Consider the following 21,905-nt stretch of genomic DNA (forward strand, 5'->3'; position numbering starts at 1 on the left):
TTCCATGACACCCATGACTGCTGAACTCTCGGTTGTTCCTGCTTTTCTCTACTTCGAGCTGGTCCAGGAACCACGAACATCGGAGCATAAGGGCGGCTTCCTTCGCGCCGTCAACACTTCATCTCAGCCGAGAGCGAGAAACGTCGAAATCCAGAATTACACACTTCGGCCGATGCGCGGCGTCGCCTCAAGTACCTCCTCCCCGTAGACCATCATGGGAGTTGTAGTTCAGGTGGCATCTGCAGGATGGCAAGTGGGTCGACCTATAAACCTTTCGGTCCCGTGATTCAAAAATTATAAAATGCAGGCAAGAGGGGCAGTCACATATGGGGGGGAACTGTGGGGTCACACACCTGCCCAAAACCTGTTGATCACGGAAAATAACTTTATCAGGCAGATGGCGGCCCTACCCCTAAGCACCCCGCTTCTCCCGTTGAGACTGGACCTGGGTCTTAGACCAATTACAGAAGAGCTGGGACTAAAACCAATAACTTTTTGGCGCCGTATCTGGAGCACGCAAGAACTTACGAACTATAGGACTGAGCTCCAAGAGATCCTACGTCTACCCAATGAAACACAAATCCCATGGCTGAGATACATAAAACAAACATGCGAGAGCCTAGGAAGACCAGAGCTATGGCTAGACCCAGGAATTGCATGCAGTAGGATCCCACGCAAACTCCTCTCGAAGGATTTTTATGACCTAAAGTTACTGGCCTTAAGAGGGAGTACACGGGAGGGGTCCCTCACAAATCTGTTTATTAAATATAAAGACTCATACTATCTAGAGCAAGTCCTCAATGGTATTACTCCCGTTCTCACCAGAAAATTATATATGCAGTGGAGTACACTCCCCATTAGGGCACTCACCAACCGCTGGGCCCAGTCATCGCTCAGAGAACAGTGTCCGTCATGCCCATGCCGTCAGGAAAATGATTTGCATATTATATTCTTCTGTAATGCTTATCAAAGATCGAGGAAATATTGGCTTGTCCCTCTTCTTAAAAACCTAGGCTTCAGGAACTACCTCCCAGCTTACAGAATTTTAAAGACTGATTTATCTCCCCCGATTGTGTTTGCGGTGGCAACATTTTTAACAGCGATGTGGCACACCCGCATCCGCTAAATGAAGTCAGAGATAGACTCGCGATAAATGAAATGCACTGATGATTTTTAAATGCAACATACTGTAATTATTTCAACAGGCTTACTGTAATGCTCTTTAATCTTTGTCTCATTTGGCATCATTTTAAATTGAATTTTTACTGTCTGTATTTCTTTTATGATCCAAATGGATCGAAATAAAGATTGAAAATTTAAAAAGTTCAGGTACGAGTGAGGTAGGCGCCGCTACGGCCGTTCCTGACAATTTACCTGTGCAAGGAAACGTTCAAGATGCTGTCCCAGTTTCAGATACTTCTGGTGGTGAAAGCAGAACACATAATGGTGTCTTTGGACTCGCTGGATGCTTGTTTCTATTTAACCAGTCTTGCAGTCACACAGGAGGCTGCTATGGTTCCTGGTAGGGTTCAATCCCTACCACTTTGCAGTCCTCCTGTTCGGATTGACATTATCTCCTCTAGTCTTCATTAGTATGACAGTGATCATGATATATCTCAGGAGGTTGAGGAACTTGGTAACCGTGTACGTATAAGACTAGCTGCTCAGAGCCACATTGCTGAAGGTAGTCTCACACCACTTGCAAGCGAAAGCATCTCTGCTGTTTGACTTGGGTTATTCCATCAACATGTTTAAGACTCGCCCAGAGCCTTCTCAGCGCCTCTTGTTTACAGGAGTTGTACTGGTTATAATATTGCTTTGAGCTTTCCTTCAGTCAGAGAGGATCTGGAACTTTCAGAATTTGAATCTAATGTTTCGGGAGGGAGCTTGTATTCCAGTCATGACTGTTCTCCACCTGCTAGGTCTGCTACTTTCCTGCATCCTCTTGGTCATGCACAAGTGCTGGCACATGAGGTCTCTCCTATAAAGGCCCTCTAAGTCAGTGTTTTCAACATGACTGATATCTTGAAGACACCATTTTGGTGTTCTGGAATTCTGTGGTGGACCTACAGCCAGATTCATGAAGCCAAAATCGGCTCGCAAAGGGCCAGATTCTGCGAATCTGGCCCTTTGCAAGCGCTTTTTTTGCATTTGGGATTCATCATCCCAAATGAATGGGGAGTCATTCCTTATTTGCGATTAGCAATTAGTGAATCGCAACTAAGGAAGCAGTAGAAATCGCAATAAATTTTGCGATTTCTACATGCATCCCGTTTTGCGAGTCTTTAATAGCGATTCCTTAATAATCGCTATTAAGGACTCGCAAAAGAGGAGCATGATGAATCTGGGGGCTAGTCTGGTAGTTGGCAGAGAAGAACCTAATTTAAGGCACGTACTTCGGGTTTCCTTTTGTGTGGCTACTGTAGTAATGGATGCAGCCATCCTCAAGTGGGATGCTCATCTGTAGGAACTGGAGATTACAGGAATTTAGTCCCCTGATTAGCAACCTAATCATATTGAGGGTGATTCGGTTGGTGCTCAAGGCATGCTTTCCTTTCATTTGCTGTCTGTCTTAATAGGTCTTGACAGACAGCACAAACCGTGATGTGGCATGTTAACAAGCAGGGAGGAGTGGGCTCTCACCTTCTCTGTAAAGAAGTATTGAGACTCTGGAAGTGGGCTCAGTAGCATGGGATTTGGCTAGTCACCAACCATCTGGATGTCTGTCTGAGTGCCATTTCCTTGATCCCTCATGTTCTGAAGAAGATTCACCTGGGCTGAGTGCAACTCATCTTCATTGGTTAGACATGCAGAGAAGGATGTGTAATGCAGACTTTCTGTACCTCTCTTTGTAAAACCCACTCCATCTGCCTCTCAGGGCGGACCTCCTCTCTCAAACAGAGGAGCAGATTCTGCACTCCAACCTTAAAAGCCTCCACCTTCATGCCTGGAGAATGAACGGGACCCTTGATCTACTTCCTACTGTCATCAGATGTGATCTTATCTACTTGGTGTGTAGAATAGGAAGTAGATCCCTTGAAGGCTCACCTATCTGAGATCCACCGATTTGCGCTCTTGCTGGCCCAGCTTGGCTCTGAGGTGTGTATCATCGAAGGATGCTTAGTAGCCTTGTCATCTTTCCTCTTCCCCCTTGACCAGTTACCTTGCCTACAACAATATGGCTTCTGAAGGGACTGACAAATCCGTTTCTTCCAATGCTCTTTCATGCCCCGATGGGACATAAACCTGGTTTAAGCCTTTGTGATGGGTGCACTCTTGGATTTGCTTCACAGTTGTCACCTGTGCTTCCTGACACTTAAGACTGTTTTTCTTGTTGCAATTATGTCAGTGAGGCACATTAGTCAGTAAAGCAGCTTTAGACCCCAATTTGGTGACCCCTTACGATCTAGGGCAATCTATTACCCTTCCCACCTTTTAGCTCATGCACCACCCCACCAAGGAGAAGCAGCTGCATCAGCTGGATCTCAAGCGATCAGTCAGATACGAACTACAGAGACCATACCGGCAGCGTATGGGTAGGTCTTCTGACATTCCTGCGGTTCATGCCATGACACTGGAAATTCCAGGTGTCTTTACCTGCCAGGAGTTGAGTGGCCAGTCACCAATAGATTTTGGGGCCATCGCATTTACAGGTACCACTGTTTGAGGTGCACTGTGTGGTATATCACGGTTAGTAAACCATAACACCACTAATAGTGTAGATAGGCAGTCCTTTCTAGGTCCTTGAAAGGTCCTTTCTTCGACCACATGAAGTTGAGCGCAAAATCCTGATGCATTATATCAGAAAAGCGCCACTCTATAAATATTTTTTTAATCAGGTTGGAAGCCAGATTCATTACAATTATTTTGTTTGGACTTTCATTTCCTGTTTTACCTTTACACAGTCTATTGACCTTCACGTAGCACATCTACACTTTGAGGTCCCTCACACCTACGGCACCATATGACAACGAATAAAAGATCTTCACCAAAGAGCCCCTCATAGGGTGCCCATCCGGTATTGCAGAGCCGACCTGACGAGGAGCAAGCACCATGATGAAGCATGACACCCAGCAGGCTGGGTGTGTGAGGACCCCAATTCCGAAAGGAAGGATCCCCCTTTCCCTCCTTTTCTAAGGGGAACCTTGCCTTCTCACCTGACCTTGCTCCCTTTGCCTTATTAGGAACTGCATTCCCTCTTGTGTTTGACCACCCCAAAGTTGTACGGTATGATGACCAGCTCTTCATTGGATAGACGGGTAGTTAAAAGGGTAAAACAGCCTAGAAGAGAACTCTGTCCCAGTGGATAATTTTGTGCATCAAATTATGCTATGCCCTTGCAAAAAGGGAAATGCTAGATGGAAACTGGGCCCACTCTACCCAGGCAAAGGCTTCCACCTCGGCCTTGCCCATGTCGTGCAGCAACATTGACTTCCCTTCACACAGTTGTCAAGCATTATTATGTGGACTCGGAGGTGCAAATCGATGGCCATTCTGCGTACTCAGTCCTTCAGGATTGCCTCATCTGACGATCCGTCAGACCCACCACCTGTGAGGGATACTGCTTTGGAATCTGCTTGAAAGATGAGGAATATCTGCCGGTCGAAGTGTTATCGGAAGAAAAAGTTACTTGGATCCAGTAACAATCGTTCTTGCAAATACAACTTATTGATAGTAGCTGAGCAGCCTCGTGGAAGATCCAACTCACGTTCATGAGGCACTACTGTTCAGATGCAAAATTATCTAAAGACTTGGTAGTGGCCAAGCACCGTGTGTAAATTGTTCCAATAAGCACGTTCCCCCCTCATTCTGCTATATTGCATTCACAAAATTGTAGTGCGCTTCTTGCTATTCTGATTCAAGCTTGTGGCTCTATAAAGGATCCAGTACTGGAGAAGAAACAAGTAACTACCTATAACTCTAATTTTTTCGCTTTGGTATTCCACTATAGTTTTGCATGCAGACCTTTTTCTTTCTCCGAGGCTCACCTGGCTTAATAACCTTTCACAATTGTATTTTGAAATATGAACTATGCTGGTCTCCCTTGGCGGGCAGGGGTTGGGGGTAGTTTAGTGCAGTGCATATTTACTTTGTAAGCTGATTTTTAATGGGACTGTTAACTAGATGACAGGGAATTATTCTATTATGTGAATCCCTTAAATATACCAATACTGGATAACTGTACTTAGATACAAGTAACTTCTTTCATCACATTTCCGGTCAACATTTTGGTAACATGTCATTTTTAATAAATAAGTAGCATGTTATGGCAAACTTTTCTCTTTTCTTTCCTGTGTAGATTTTGCTCTGAGCGTCTTCGTTCGCTGCTACGCACATTGGAGATTGCAGATATTGCAGATTTTTCCCCGATCACACTCATTGCTAACTTTGCCACCCTAGTTAGCACCTACGCCAAAGGTAAGAATGACATGGACATGTAGGCTAAAAGTATGGAGGCGCTTATCAGTATTACCTTAAATATGAAAAGCCTGTAGCTAAATGACAGATTTATAACATCTGATCCACAAGGGCAAAAGTGCAAACATCCCTTTTGTATATGTTAAGAGTAATTTAGTTTGTTGACACATATGTCAAAGACAACGAGGCCCTTGGACACTAGGGAATAGTAATATAGCACTAGACATATGTGCCAAAGGCTGAATTGGTCTTTCCACATTGTTTACATATATGGCATCTTCAGATCCCCTGTGGCAAAAATATGCAATGCAAGTATCAGTGTCAATACACTTTTTTGAAAGTTTTTGTTAAATAGGTACTGGCTTACCACTTTGTTTTATTACAGAACATTCATCGTCTAGCAAAGTGTAATGTTTACCGTTAGTTGTGATCTGAATTATATGTCTTGCTCGTAACTCTTCCTTTCAGTTTCCCATATTCTCTATTCCTTCTTAAAGAAGCAAGCACACAACACATTCTTCTCTCTCAGCGTCTCTCATCTGTAATTCATTTCTCACTTGTCATTCTTTATTTTTTTTATCTTTGTTTTTTTGCTGTTTCTCTCCATTTTTTGGGGTTGTTGATCGAGGCCGCTTTAGTTGTTTTGTCAGCCTCATTTAACAAAACAAATTCATAAATAATGATAAATACCTAATGCATATGCGGAGCGATGTTTGTCGCAACTCTTCATCCATTGATCTATCCAACTTTCATGTTTTGTTTTCAAACACCACAGTCTACAGCAGTGCTTTCCAAACTGTTGCAAAACGTTAGTGTGTCGGCTGCCATGTGTGAGTGTGTCAAGCGAGACTCGGTCAATGCATCATGCAGGACAGTACTGCGCATGTTCCTGACGCAGTACGTGTTCGTGTGGAAGGCGGAAGAGGAGGAGTCTCCTATGGCGGGCAGCGAGCCTTATTGGAGCATCGAGCTGCCTTTCTCCTGCGGACCCGTTGAAGAGGCAGCAGTGGTGAGTAAAGACTCCGGTGTCTCCCGTTGGCCGCTCCTGCAGTGCAGTGCTCGCTGCGCCGCACGCCCCAGTCACGTTCAATCTACCGGCAGTGTCAGGAGGAGGCCGACAGCCCCATTAGCATCGCCAGTGGCGTGGGGTGTTGCCATCCGGTGCTCGCTGCTGCTGCCTTCCCACAGACCCATGGAAGCATCTGGCAGCAGCGGTGACTGAAGATTGCGTTGGCTCGCAGATCTTAACACCCTTACCACAGTATGGAGTGTGGTGACAGCCGCTCTGATGATTTATAACTCAGCCATGACGCTGGGGGAATGATTTCAGTTGCTCTCTGTGTGGTTTTGGCTACTCTCAGACCGACTACCTTAACTGCACTCCCAGAAAGCATGATACTCTGCAGATATAACTCAGGCGCAAACTGCCAATAGGTTGAAACACTGTTGTCCAAATGGTTTTCCAAACACTTCAAATGTAGGTGGACGACACAACAAAACAAAAAAAGAGGCGTCTACCGCAAACGTGAGTGAACCAAAATTGAAACGGTCAACAAGTGGGCCCACCGAATTAGTCCTGGGAAAAACACCAACAGCGTTTTAAAACAAAGCACAAATTCACTAGATTTAGTCACCTATGAAATATCAAACAATTACCCCTTTGTCCAAAAAACATCAGTTGAGCCAAGGAACAGTGCATCCAGTTTTGGTCAATCATAATTCTGAACATAAGTTTGTCTACAAATAACAAAAAAATTGCTTTAAGAAACTCATTAGAAATCCTTGAAAATAAATAGGTAGCCACTAGTACCATTTAATAACAATCTACTTCTAGTTTAACCTTTTTCGTGACAACCTAAAAGGAGACACTTTTGAAGTTCAGGATGTGTTGGGGGACATTCTGAGATCTTGTCACACCCCCCCTAAAATTTTCAAACCAAGGAGCTACATTTCCACATCAATACATAATTTAGACCCTCCTTACAAGCTAGTAAGTACAGTGCATCAGTTATGAATTATATATTTGTCAGTCTAACTTTGTTCAGTTACATAACAGACACATCTAAACACTTTAATGCTTTGAAAGTGAGCATTTTACTCAAACTTTAATCTTGTCAATTAATTTAGAGACAGACGAAAACTCATTCAACTTGGGTGTTTTCTGAGGCCTACAAAACTGTGACCCAGTGGCAAGCCATCATACAATCAACAACATGAAAGAACACCCATGAATAACATTAGTGAGTGAACTAGCCGGAGAATAAAAGGAACACATGAAAAATTAAAGTTATATGTGTAGAAGTGGGGAAACCTTTGTTTAGGCCCCTACTAATTGGGTTGGTGGGCCAAGGGCCTGCGACTGGGAAGGGCCAAAAACATAGGGATAGGGATTGACGAGATAGCACAACAAACCCTAAGTGCTATATTTTTTTTAAAATACATTTTTAGGCAATTCTGCATTGGACACATACACAACTGAGACTAAGGGGAACGCTGGGTGGTAGGACATTTTTGCTGGTACAGTGATCCCACACAAAAATGTAAGGAAAAATTTGAATTTTGTTTTTTAGCTAAATTTGAGGTTTACAGGGGATTCTGGGTAGGTAAACATTGGGAGACCCACGCAAACCACCCATCCCTGGACTACCCCGGTTGTTTAGTTTTCAGAAATGTCTGGGATTGGTAAGTTTCCCTAGATCGTCTCCTAGCCCAAGATTAAAAAAAAACGCAGGTGACTCCCTCGCAAAACAAGGTATTTTTGGAATCAATAATTTTGAAGTCGCCACAGTACATTTTGGGCAGTTTCCTGTCACGGGCACTAGGCCTACCCACACAACTGAGCTACCATTTTTATCGGGAGACTTGGGGGAATGCTGAGTGGGTAGAAGTTTGTGGATCTGTGCAGATTCCAGAACTTTCCATCACAGAAATGAGAGGAAAAGTTGTTGTGTTTTAAAAAAAAAAAAAACATATTTTATTGTCAGACTGAACATTTGTTGCAGGGCTCTGCACTCCAGAGACAACTGCAGTATCAAACATTACATCAGCCGGAATGCAATTGACTTTTCTTTTTTGTAAAACGAGCAAATAAAAAACAGAACTATGCATATGAAACTACAGTCCCCCCCCCCACAGACCCCCACCCCCAACTTCCCTCACGCCCTCCCCCAAAGTCAAACAACCTCCATAGCACAGAGGAATAGCTGCATATGTACACACGCCCCCCGGGCCCCCCCACCCCACCCCACACCAAGACAAAGTCATACGTCCCATCAGTCACTTCCCCGGAAGATCTTCTGTTACAACAGGAGGCTCTAGCCACAGGCCACGGTATTCTGCCCAACGCTTCCATATTTTATAGTGCTTTCGTGGGCATCCCCTGGCAACAAAGATTGCCTGTTCCAATCACGTACAAATGTCTAGACCATTTTTCCACGCTGCCAATTATCCCGTTTTGCCAATGTGAGACCAAGCTGCAACAGGTGTCTTTTATACACATTGCCCCCTACCCCCTCTCTAACGTGCAGCAGGGCGAACTGTGGCGTACGTGGGAGCTCCCACCCCAACACCTCCAACAAGCAGGCAAAGACCCCCCTCCAGGACCGGTCCAGGGGGCTACAGCACCAGACGGTATGCAGAAACGTGCCCTCCTCCCGGCCACATTGGAGACACTCCGGGGGGGCAATCAACCCCGCCCGCCACAGCCAAACCCTGGTGAAGTAGACCCTATGTAGGTATTTAAATTGGATGAGGCGAAGACACATTGCTATGGCCGCACCCCTGGGGGCGGCCAGAGCCTCCCTCCAATCCTCCTCCTCAAGTGTGCCCACGTCTTCCTCCCATGTCTCCCGGAGCCTCTGCAGCGTAGGGGAGCAATGCGTAACCAGGGACTGATAGATTTGGGAAATCTTGTTTGTCTCCAGGTCCCCCATAAATACTTTTGCTTTCAGTGGACTAAACTCAGGGAGAGACCCTATTCCCTCTAGGCTAGGAGACAGTGCATGGCGGAACTGGAGGTACCGAAAGAACTGGGAACGGGGCATGCCAAATTCCTTTTGTAAGTCTTGAAAGGACTTGAGTGTCGTGCCCCTCAGAATATCCCGCAGGGTCGAGATTCCAATGACATCCCAACCCCGGAAGCCCTGTAGTGCCGCGAGGCTGGGCAAACGCCCGTGGTTCCACAGGGAGGGGGGGTTTCCCCGGTCAGGGTATGCCAAAACCCCATGCAGCGCAGTGCTTGCCTCCAAAGTTGAAACACCACCCGCGTGACCGATGACAGCGCGCCGCGCAGCGGTGCAGAGTAATGGATAGTGTGCAGTATGTGGGACCCCATAAGATAGCGTTCCAATGCATATGCCGGGTTCCCCCTGTCGCCATACCACCACTCATTCAGGACCAGTAGGTGCGAGGCCTGATAGTATGAGAGGATGTCCGAGGTCGCCAACCCTCCACAATAGGTGGAAAGGAAGCAAGTGCGCAGCGCTACATGCACAGCTCCCCCCTCCCACAAAAACTGCCCGAGCACAGAATTCACCTGCCGGATCATTTAGGCAGGATCGGGTACGGGTGATTCTGTAGCTGGTAAAGCAGCCGAGGGAGCGCTACCATCTTAAAAATTGCTGATCTGCCATAGAGTGTCACAGGCACACGCGACCAAATCTTGAGATCTGCACAAACTCGCTCCCACACCGGCACCAGATTCTGTTCCCAGGAGATGGCCGGCACCTCCGATAGAAACACACCCAGATATTTGAGGCCCCCCACCGCCACCTGAAGCGTGGATGCCCAATCGCCGACCCTCGCCCGCTCCCCCAGCACCCACAGCGTGGATTTGCGGGGGTTCATATATAGCCCAATGATACCCCGAAGATCTACATTATCCGCAGGAAGCGCGGCCCTGTTCTATCCAGATCCGTAAGAAAAAAAAAGGACATTGTCCGCATATAATGCAATCCTGTCGGACAGCCCCGGAGCCCACTCAAAGCCCCTTAGCTGTGCATCTATGCGCACCCACGCCGCTAACGGCTCCATAGCCAGGGCGAATAAATATGGCGAGAGGGGGCATCCCTGCCTGGTGCTGCGCCTGATAGAGAAACTGGAAGAGACCGCTCCCGCCACCCGAAACCGATGCCGTAAGATCTGTATATAGGAGTGACAGGTAGGACATGAAATGGGGCCCGAGATTAAGCCGGGGCAGCAGTGCGAACAAATAGACCCAGCTCAGAGTCGAATGCCCTGTCTATGTCGACCAAGAGGAACGCCGGCTGCTCCCTGGTCTGTCGGACAGCCGCCATCGCCACCTGTGCCCGCCATATATTGTGCCTGGTCGCCCTCTGGGGCATGAATCCGGCCTGATCCGGGTGTACGAGCGCTGAGATTTGTGGTAGTAACCGATTAGCCAACGCTTTGGCCAGGACTTTGGCCTCCATGTTCAGAAGAGAAATGGGACGGTAGGAGGCATGGTGCTCCGGGGGCCGACATCGACTTATGAAATACCATCAGTTCCGCATTCCTCCAATCTGGGGGGAGCCTACCCTGTTCCCTAGCCTCCTTCAAGGCCACCCGGTAGTGAGGGGCTAGTGGCAAGTTGTATTGTTTGAAGAATTCACTCTGGAACCATTAGGTCTAGGAGTCTTCCCAGAGTTGAGCTGGCCCAGGACCGTGCCTAGTTCCTCATCGGTCAGAGGGAGTTCCAACCGGTCACGCACCTCATCTGACACCGCCTTAGGCGGCAAGTCTGCTATGAACTTGTCCACCATATACTCCGGCAGGCACTTCCGTGGGTCATAGAGGTCCACATAGTATGCAGCAAAACTCTCCGCCAGCACCCCCTGTAATCGGAGCTCCCGCCTTGTCTAATATACCCGGGAGGGTCTGTGAATGGAAAGTGCCTTGACGGAGCCGATGTAACATTTTGCCGGACTTGTCCCCCCACTAACATATTCTGCTGCGCGTTGCCAACCAGACCTGCCGTGCCTCATCCAACAGAAGAGCAGCATAGGACTGTTGCGTCAGGAGCAGCTGACCCAACGCCTAACCCTCGCCCGCCCTCCGACTCTGGCGCTCAAGCGCCTCTATTGCTGCCTCGGCCCGCACCAACTCTGCCGTGCGTTGCTTATGAGCTGCGGCACACAAGACAATGTTCACCCCACGCAGGGTGGGCTTCAAAGCTTCCCACAGTGTCCCGGCACTGGAGACAGAACCCTCATTCCTGACGAGATAGTTAGCAATAGCCTCACTCATGTTTTTCCCGTAGTCCTCCTGCTGCAGGTGCCACACCAAAAGGCACCAACGGAATGACTGCCGCCCCCTGCCCACCCAGAAATGAACGGACACTGGGGAGTGATCGGAGAGCCCGCGTGGGAGGATCTCCGCCGACTCCACCCTTACAGCCATTGCACGGGGTACAAAAATGTAGTCTAATCTGGAAAAGGATTTGTTGACTGCTGAGAGATATGTGTATTCCCGCTTGTCCCCATGTAGGCGCCGCCATGTGTCCACCCAATCTAAGCCCACCACCATATCATGCAGTTTTGTGGACTGGCCAATGCCCGGGCCCCCCCCCCCAATCCTGTGCCTGTCCTTGACCACGTTCAGAACATCGTTCCAGTCCCCACCCACCACTGGCAGCGCGTCAGGTATGTCCTCCCACATGGTAACCAGTTTCTCAACCAGTGACCACTGAAAGGGGGGTGGGGGTGTAGACGCAACCCAGTACCAAAGGATCCTCCCCGACCATGCCCCGGATGAACAGGTATCGCCCCGGATGAACAGGTATCGCCCCAGCATATCAGCCACCTGTTTGGAGTGAACTATGGGTTTCTACGATGCACTAGAATGGCCACCCCCTCGAACCCCTTGTAAAGCCGACATGTAAGACTTGCTGGTACCCATACCGCTGCAAAACAGGGCCTTCTTACCCAATAGGTGGGTTTCCTGTAACAAAAGAATGTCAGCTCTTGCCCGCTTTGCCTGGCGCAAAATAGCCCCTCTTTTAATTTTATCTAAGACCCCGTGCACGTCCCAACTGAGAATACGACCAGCCATCGGGGAACGGACAGGGCCATAGCACGGGCGGAGGGCCCCGAAAGTGTGCACATAAAGTGTAATAAACCCCTTGTGGAAGTCAGACTCATACCCAAAAACAATCCCCCCAACAAACCCCATACCTCAAAACCACTGAAGTACAGGTGGGGATACAACCCGACCAAAGCAGTAAAAAGCTTCCACCCAAGCAGCTAGAAGAGCACAGCAGCACGGCTAGGATGACACAGTTCAGGGTTCCAGTCTGCTGGCCAGTAGCAGAGCCCCCACGGGAGGGGGCCCCGCGCGACTTGGAGCGTCTCCGGGAACTGGATCGTCTATCGCCCCTTCTCTGCTGTCCCCGGAGTCCCTTGGGCGTGACCTCACTCGCAGAGGAATCCGACTCCCGCCCCGGCGGCGTATGCACTCTCACTCGAACTGTCTCATCTGTCCATCTGTAACTTCCTCTGGTGTGTCAAAGAAGTTGGTGCGGGAGCGGAACACCACCCGCAAGCGAGCTGGGAACAAGAGGGTGTAGGGCAGCTTGAGATCTCGCAGACCATAAATGGTCATAAATGATTGACGTTGTTGCTGGACCAGCCGTGTGTAATCCGGAAATATTAAAATTCGGGCGTTCTCATAGAGTAGGGGTTCCTTGGCCCGGGCCTGTTTCAGTATGGCGTCGGAATCGAGATAGTTTAAGAGTTTGGCTATCACTGGCCGTGGGCGGACCCCCACTGGGGGTTTCTGGATCAGCGCTCTATGAGCCCGCTCCACCACGAAGCGCCGGGACATGGCCTCCGGAGGCAGCCAACTCTCTAGCCACTGGGTAAGAAATTTTACCATTTTCACATCCCTCCGGAAAGCCCACAAATCTCAGGTTGTTCGGCCGGGCCCTTCCTTTGGCATCCTCAACCCGGAGCGCCAGACCCTTCTGAATATTCTCCATGTTCGCTACCTTTTGCTTCAGGGTCGCAACATTGTCCTCCACTCCTGAGATGCGGGTCTCCTCCGTGATGCGGACCACTGCGTTCCGCAGGTCTTGTCGCAGTAGCTGAACTTCCGAGCCCACCGCCCCAATCCTAGCATCCAACATGTCTCTGGATTTAGTTATCGCCGCCATCAGTGTCGCATTGTCCGGAATGGCCTCCTGTTGGCCCCCAGTAGCCCCAGCCACCGCTCCCGGGCCAGTGAACTTGTCTATGGGCGCCTGTTTAGTCAAGCCCCCGCTGCTCTTGTCCCTCGTCATGTCTGCCCTCTGCAGCCGGCCCACAGGCACACACGAAGCTCAACCAGACGTCAAAGCTGCTACCCCTTCAGCGCAGACACAGGCCTATCAGTCCGGGCACCGAGCTATCTCCGGAGGGGAGGCGCCCCAAACAAGGGCCCACAAGCCTCTTCAGGGACCCGCATCAGGGGCCGTGTAATCCGCTGCAGACAACACTCCTCGGGCCACGGCCCGACCGACTGCCGACCGGGAGGGGGGAGGAGAAAGGAGCAGCAGTGGGTGGGCCCAGTAGTGGATCCCCGTTCCTCACCCCACGAAGCTCGGTTGTGCCGCCGATCCCCCACAACAGCTCTCGGTATGGGGAAGGGCACTGCCGCCCCCAGTCGCCGCCTCCACCTGCCTCCAAAGCTCCAAACACCAAGGGGAGATCTTGACTGCTAGAGGCTGTACCTCCAAGTCAACAAGCGGAATAGACAACAGCCTCCAGTCAGGATCCTCCACAGTGGACCTCAGAGGCAGCCATAGAGTCCGGGCCAATATCGCCGCCTGCAGGGCCCACCCGCCACGCGCACGCGGTCCGGCTGACCGCCAATGAGTAAGCTCATATAAACAGCAAGGGGCCTCCCCCACGCTCGCCCCAGGCCGCACTAATCACTTCGCTGCCACCGGGATCCCCACTGATGCTGCAGGAAAATGTCAAGCGGGGGAGGGGGGGAAGCCAGGCCGACGACAGGCCTCCCTGCACCACACCACGCGGCTCGATACTGCCGCCGAGCTGCCCAGGCCCCCAGGCGTGGGGGTAAGCACCACAATGTCCCGCCAACAGCTGCTGCCTCCGCCCAGGTGCTGGGCTCCAGGGGGACCACAACGGCCTAGTAGGATCGGGCGCAGATCCTCGCTCTGGCCTCTCCCGGTCGCTCCTCACCTGCGCGGCCTATGTCGGCCACCGCGTCCCCTCCTCCGCTCCTGGCACAGGCTACGCCACAGGGTCCCCCAGCCACAGCCACACTCCAGACCGCCGTCTCCGCCTCATCACGCTGCTGGTCCCCCCTCGATAGCCAGCAGCCACCCACAGACGATCGTGTCAGCTTCCGACCTCCGGCACCCCAGGCACGATCTTCCGGCTTCTCCACCGCGCTGTAGGTCGCACTCCACACGGGCCCCGCCCGCTCAGCTCGCCGTTGCTCTAGGTGCCTCAAAGTCTCACCGAGTGTCCCCAGGAGCTTGCTGAGCTGCTGGGTCGTCCCCAATATTTCTGGAAAGTCAGGGGAGCAAGGATAGATGAAGGATACTTAGCCGGCTGGACGGAGCTCGCTCAGCAAACGTCCGCCATGATGGCTCGCTAAGCCATGCCCGTTGTGTTTTGTTTTTACAAAGTTTGAGGTTTGCAAGCAATTCTGGGTTACAGAACCTGGTGAGAGCTATTGCCCCTATCTGCCTCCTGGAGGAGGGCAGAAAGTCTGTGACATTTTTTTTGGGAAGGGGGGGTACATTGGCACGCCCATTATGGGTAGACCCCACCTCTGCTGAGGGGGCTGAGATAGCCTAGTAAAACAGACACTAAGTTTAATTTTCAATGTAATGACATCAGTGTGCCATGCACAAGATCGTCATTGCATTGACATTTTTTTTAAAAAGCCTCAGGAGGTTCAGGAAGCTATTCCCCACCTCCCGAGGCAAAAAAAAAACCTCTGCTGTTTACAGCAGAGGGATTTCGTTCTAGTGTGCACATGATGTAATGGTTCCATCATGAGCATCGAAGGGGTTAAGCTGTTTTATGGTGTGCGGAGATAAAGTCTCAAATGTGACTTGTCTCAGGACTGTCCATATTATATTGGATGCTGTATGATTAATTTGTACAAAGTGTTGTACCATAGGTGCATGTAGTATTTTACATCTTATTCTGGATTTATGTTATGCAATTCTTTAATTTAATATATTTCCTGGCTAGTTTTTCCATTGTATTTTTTACCTCAGGGACAGGTGACACAATACACTATATTCTTTGTTTTGCAGTTGGGCGTGATTATTCAGTTGTTGTATCTGAATTAGTCTCCTTCAATAGTGCTGGCACACGTGGAGCGGTTTCCACTTTTATGGTGTCTTCTCATCGGAGTGAGGTTAAAAAGTTTTGTTCTGTCACTAGTTTGTGACTCCCTTGTAGTTGATCAGACTAAATTATCTGGTATGTTTCTATTTTTATGTCTCGCCTGAGCCAGCGCCTGAGCCAGCTCATGTGCTACTCTGCGAGACATTTAGTAAGTGGGGTTTTCAAAGTGCTACCCCATGCTTTTGCTGGCCTAGCGCTTGCGATTACGTGCTCGTGCATGCGCGCACCCGCCAGCTTTCAGCGCTCGAGGCGTCATCTGGAGCGCGATCCCTTTCACTTCTGCTGCGGATCACGTTCGCGCGCACGTGCACACAACTCCCCCCGCATGTCTTGCTTGTTCCATCTGTTCTACCTCCAAGTAATGTATTACCTTCTGCGCCATTTTTGCATACATTCTGTCTCCTCTTCCCCCTCCGCCCAGGGCACAGTCTGCCATCCTTATCGGGTGCCCCCCTCCCCCAGCCAGCCCCTCCTGATAGTCCGCCCCTCCATACATAGCGCCTCATACAGCCTGCCACCCTTCTCTCCCACCATACTCTGTCGCCCACCTCCTCCACCTCTTTCACAGTATACCTCCCCCTACTCTCTGCTGCGCTTCCCTTACATTCCTTCTATCCGCTTTATGCTTGTCCTTCTCTCCTCGCGCATCTGCCCGCCAGAACCTTCCACGGTGCACGGCGGATTCTGCGCTCATTAGCTGAGACGGGCCCGGTGGCACTTCAAGCTGCGTGCTTTATTTTAATACGGCCTCATTGGGAGCCCTCCCTGCACCCTCTTCCCCGGTGCCTGGGCGAGGAGATTGGATTTCAGCTCTCGAGGGGCCTGGAGCGATATGTGAAGGAATAAAGCCCTGTAACTGAATGTTGCCGAGCCCGGCAGTCTGCCAAGATGATTACCTTCCGCCGTCCCCTTGTGCTGGGAGAGTGCGCATGGGTTCCCTTCCACCTCCGCGCATGGATGAGTGCACGGGCGGAAGGGGGCTGGGTGCTTTCCATTTCTGTGCATGCAGAATTATACTTGCGGAACCCTGCCAATTCTGTGCATGCAGAAGTGCTCTCGGAGAGCCCTATCCAACTCTGTGCACGTGGCAGCCCTACGAACATTCCAGCAAAAGTACACCTCCCCCCACCCCCATCTCTGAGAGCAGTGCGACCTGCATCTGAGTTGCCTTAGTTCACTTGGTATACCCTACCATCTCAGTGCATGTAAGAGTGCACGCAGGGAGCTGTACCACCTTTGTGCATGTTACATCTCCATGCATGCAAGAGTGCAAGAAATCCTACTGCCTCTGTGCATGCAACAGTGCACACGAGGAGCCCTTCCATCTGTGCATGCTAGGGTGCACGCGGGGAACCCTGACATCTTTGTTTCATATTGTACCTGCATTACATACCTCCATCTTTGGGAGTAGTGAGACCTACATCTGTGATGCCTTTGTGCACGTGGCTAACCATACTTCTCAGTGCGCGTGGGGATCTTTACTGTTTGTGCTTAAGGGGAGCCCTACCATCTCTGCTGCAAAATTGTACATGAGGTACCTCCCACTCCAGTCGCTGGGGTTTGTGAGACCTGCATTTCTGTGTTGCTTTTGTGCTCGCGGTGAACTCTGCCATCCCTTTATATTTGAGAGCACATAAGTGAGTCCTCCCATCTCAGTATATGCAAGCATGTATGTACACAGGAGGTTCTTCCATTCAGTTGCATGCAAAAGTGCAGATGAGGGACCCTACCATCTCTGTGCATGCAAGAGTGCTCTACCATCCATACACATTCAAGAGTGACAGAATAGTGCTAGTTGTACATACATAAGTATTTAGTTATGCAGCACAATAGCCTTGGTGCAACAACATCAACTGTTGCATGGCTAAACACTTATAAGGTCCCAAAGGCGAAACCTATTGGCTATGCCATTGCTTGTTTTCTGCGAGCAAAGAGTGTGTAGTGTAGTTCCAATAGTACCTTTAAGGCAGGACTTACGCATTTGCGGATAACATAAACTGTGGGTCTGGTGGCAGACAGACTCTGTACACCCCGCCAAATATGTTAAGCTGTTTTCGCATTAGCTAGCTCCTAGTGCTACTAGAATTTCCTGTTATCAGAGAGATTAGTTTTTGCAACCTCAGAACCCAATAACCTCAGACTCTTGGAAACAATATACTACTTTTCACCCAGTCACTCGTGCTTGCTTATTTTGCTTTCAGAGAGATACACAGAAGAAACAGTCGGGCGTGTTTAGAATAAGAATTTATTGTTCAATTAATTCAATTAAACTTTATTTCGGTCTTTTAGACCATAAAAGCACATAAAAAACATTCCCATTGTACACTTAATCAACAGTTGATTTTAACACATGGATTGGGTATTAAGAAGCACAATTTCATGATCCGTTCTTGATGTACAATTAAAACTAATTTCTGAATAAATATATTAAAATATATAAAATATTTTACAACATTAAAAGTAGGCAAGTTAAAACCTATAAAAATCCTTCAATCGCCCTCCTCGTAATTACAATCTATTGAATTATTTGATATCTAATAACTCCACCAATTTCGGTTTTTCATGGTTGAAGAGAATTCATCACTGGGTTCTTACAATTTTTAGAATGCAACATAAAAATATGTCAAAAATTTACTAGAATTACGTAATACACTATTACAGCTTCAAACCAATTTTGGCTCTAATAATCATCACATTACACAGGAATCTAGTTACACAAAAAAATACGAATTGCGTGGTATTCGTCCTCATTATACGCTCAGCCTCTCTGCAATGCCTAATATTTAAATTATTGCAGAGAGGTTTGATCCATTTTTTCCTGGGAGTATCGTATAAAGGGCAAAAAAATAATATGTGTACATTGTCTTCCTTGACTTTGGTCACCTTTGTGCAGAACATGCACATGTCATAATCCTTGTCCTCACGATTACTGCCCCATTTGGATTTGTTATTGTTTGTTTGTAAAACCCCATATCTAAATTTCAGGTACAAGTATTTCGCGATTTGTGGATGCACCTCATCTAGAAGCAGTTCAAACTGGGCTATATCTTTGAATAGGAGGAATGATGATGTTAAAGAACCCAGACTAGAGTCATGTATCAATCTACTGTTAATGTAAGCCCCAAAAAATGTTTTTACTAACTTGCTACATGCCATGGTCAGCTCTGAAGTCTCCTCCCAATAGTGTGGTAGCCCTATTTTCCCTAGCCAGGTTGACACATGTTGGAACCATGGTATAGACTTTGAGAGTCCAATACTCATTATCTCCTGTAGACTTTTTTTATAGTGACCAAATTCTTACTCAAAATAAGAGGGGGCGTAATACGGCATAATTATCCATTCGTTTCAAGTTCAAATCCATAATTACTGGAATCAACGGGGTCCTATTTGGAAGAGACAATAGTTTTCTAAGAAAATTATTTTCTTCAATTTCAAAATTTAGTTTACAGTAGGGCCCCCATATCTCTGCTCCATACAAGCCGGCTGACTGAGCCTTGAATTTAAAAACCTCGATTGCAGGAGATACAGCTTTAGTGGTACTCCCCCCATGCTTTTTTATAATAGGAGTACAGTTTTGGAGCAAGATTATTCCATTTTTTTCCAGTTGTGGTTTCCAGATCAACTTCGTGTCTAATGTGATACCTAAATAATTAAAACTGTTTACGTATTCTAGTCTTTGGCAATTTAGTACTAAAGTCTTTTTAAAAGATCTATGTGGATTAATAGACATATATTTAGTCTTGCTGGAATTTATTTCAAGGCCCTTGCTGATGCAGTACAACTGGAAGGAGTTCATCAAATTTTGGAGTCCGCTAGGGGTTTGAGAAATTAGGATAGTATCATCTGCAAAGAGTAATGCAGGTATTATTTCGCCTCCCAACCTAGGAGAATCGTTTTTGCAACCTTCCAGATAGCGAGGGATTTCTTTTACATAAAGGCTAAACAAGGTGGGCGCCAATACACATCCTTGGCGCACTCCCCGTCTTACCGGTATTTCCTTAGTGAGTTCGCCCATCGGCCCCCATCTTACTTTAGCATAATTTCCCTTGTGGAGCCTAATTCCTGCAAACAACCCCATAACAGGTTCCTGGGTACCAAGTCCAACGCAGCCTTTAAGTCTACAAAGGCAATATATAGACTACCTTTCCTTAAGTTTATATATTTCCAGCATATACACACAAATCTGAATACTTGATCAATAGTACTAGTCTTTTTCCTGATCCAAGCTTGATATTTTGAAAGTAAATCAACCTCTTCAATCCATGCAGTTAACCTAAATAAAATGTGCCTAGCAAATATTTTCTTTGGGATATCAATTAGGCTAATGGGGCGATAATTTGCCGGATCTTGCTGATTACCTTTTTTTAAAAATTGTGACTATTTCTGCCCCCTTCCATGTGTTGGGTATAGGTTCGAAATCAGCTATTGCGTTACAAAGGTAATTAATATAAGGTCCCCAAATGCTCATATCATGTTTTAAAAGATCGCCCGGGATTTTATCTGGTCCTGGTGCTTAACCTGATTCAACTGACTCCAGAACTAATAAAGTGTCATTAAGCCTAAAGTGCAATTTAGCTGCCTTAGCGGCATTCTCCATATCTTTTGTTACCACAAAGGCAACGCCATTGATTTCAGAGTAGAGACCAGAAATGTGATTCATCCATGTGTTTTTATCAAGGAATACATCTCTTTGCGTCCTTCCTGACCTATTCCCTTTGGCTATCAGATTCCAAAATCCAGCCTGATCCTTGGCTTTAGCCGCACAAATTAGGCCTGACCAGATTTCGTCATCCCATAGTCTCTTTGCTTCTTCTAGGGTCTGTTTATAACTATATATTTTTCCCCTTATTATAGATATATTTTCACTCTTGACGTCCTGAATTAACTCTGTCTTGGCTGCCCGACAGTTCCCATTATACCAGGGATTTCCAAAATTGTTCTTATGTAATGCTCCTGCATTCCCCTCTTTAGGTATTTTGCTTAACACTGGCTCTAGGGCATTGACCAGCATACCATGCCGGTCCGACATCTTACTTTGGCCAGCTGGTTGTTCTTTGAAGGAAGCAGTAATATCTGCAAAGGTAGAATAAATACTAGTCATTTGCTTCAGTATTCCCTAAGATATATGGCCACTTTACAACTCGATTATTTTTACTTAATATAATTACATCTTCCTTGGTGCCAATTTCCTCGGAACCAGTTTGAATAGGAAGAAATAATTCCGATAATACCATCAGCCTCAAGGGTTGGTGGCCACTCTCCATTCTGGCATCAATCTTAAGATCGACCAGGTGGCTCCAAAATCCTAGTGTCACCGTTATATAATCTATATTTGTTCGAGATCTACCTCTGCTAAAGGTGTGAACATTTGGTCTGTCAGAGGGCAGGCGTCCATTGCCTGCTCTCAAACTGTGCCCCATTGTAAGCCTTAGTAATTGGGTCGCAGCAACTGAGCTCTTCACCTCCTTATCACTTTCTATAACAGGGATTTTGTATGCCATATCTTCGTCCTCATACAAATGACCAAATCCTGATATAGGTTAAAAGTTGCAATTATAATATTATTTACCTCCAATTATAATATTTGGTCTATATCCTAACGTGTCAAGAAGGAGCTCCAGCTGGCTTATTACTACCGATTCGCAATGTACACGACCTGGTCTATTATAGATGTTTAATAAAAATAAGGCCTCACCATTCTTCGAAACTATTTTTAGTCCCAATATATCTTGGGACGGTACATTTAATGGAACAATATTAATTTCCATGGAGACCCGTAACCAAATCACCTAACCTCCCAAAGGCCTTCCTTTCACCGAAGGGCTGGCCACCATACTGAATGTTTGAAAACCAACTCTATATGGTGTTTCTAATAGCCAAGTCTCCTGCAAAAGTGTAATATCGCTAGCCTCTATATGTTCGTTCCAAGCAGTATCGGCTATATTCCTCTTCAGGCCGGCAATGTTCCACGATGTGAGACATAAATTCGAAGTCTTGGACAAATCCCTAGTCAGTGCGGGGTCTCTTCCAATATTCCTAACTGGAGTGCTTGAGTCATTGCTTCCTACCATGGTGGCTACATTCACCTCAATATATGCTACCTGTAGTTTCTGAGTACCCTCTGTT

At 47.7% G+C, this 21,905-nt stretch overlaps 1 protein-coding gene across 2 annotated transcripts in view; it reads left to right on the plus strand.

Annotated features, from left to right (window-relative positions):
* The window catches only part of ERCC2 (ERCC excision repair 2, TFIIH core complex helicase subunit), a 1,411,027-nt gene that overhangs the window by 992,865 nt on the left and 396,257 nt on the right, over nucleotides 1-21,905 (plus strand). For both annotated transcript variants that reach the window (XM_078660894.1, XM_078660895.1), the window contains one exon: nucleotides 5,300-5,418. In XM_078660894.1, the coding sequence (XP_078517020.1) occupies nucleotides 5,300-5,418 (119 nt within the window). The remainder of the gene's footprint in view (nucleotides 1-5,299; nucleotides 5,419-21,905) is intronic.

Source organism: Lissotriton helveticus, chromosome 9 (genome assembly GCF_964261635.1).
Source record: "Lissotriton helveticus chromosome 9, aLisHel1.1, whole genome shotgun sequence".
In the NCBI taxonomy this organism is placed as follows: Eukaryota; Metazoa; Chordata; class Amphibia; order Caudata; family Salamandridae; genus Lissotriton; species Lissotriton helveticus.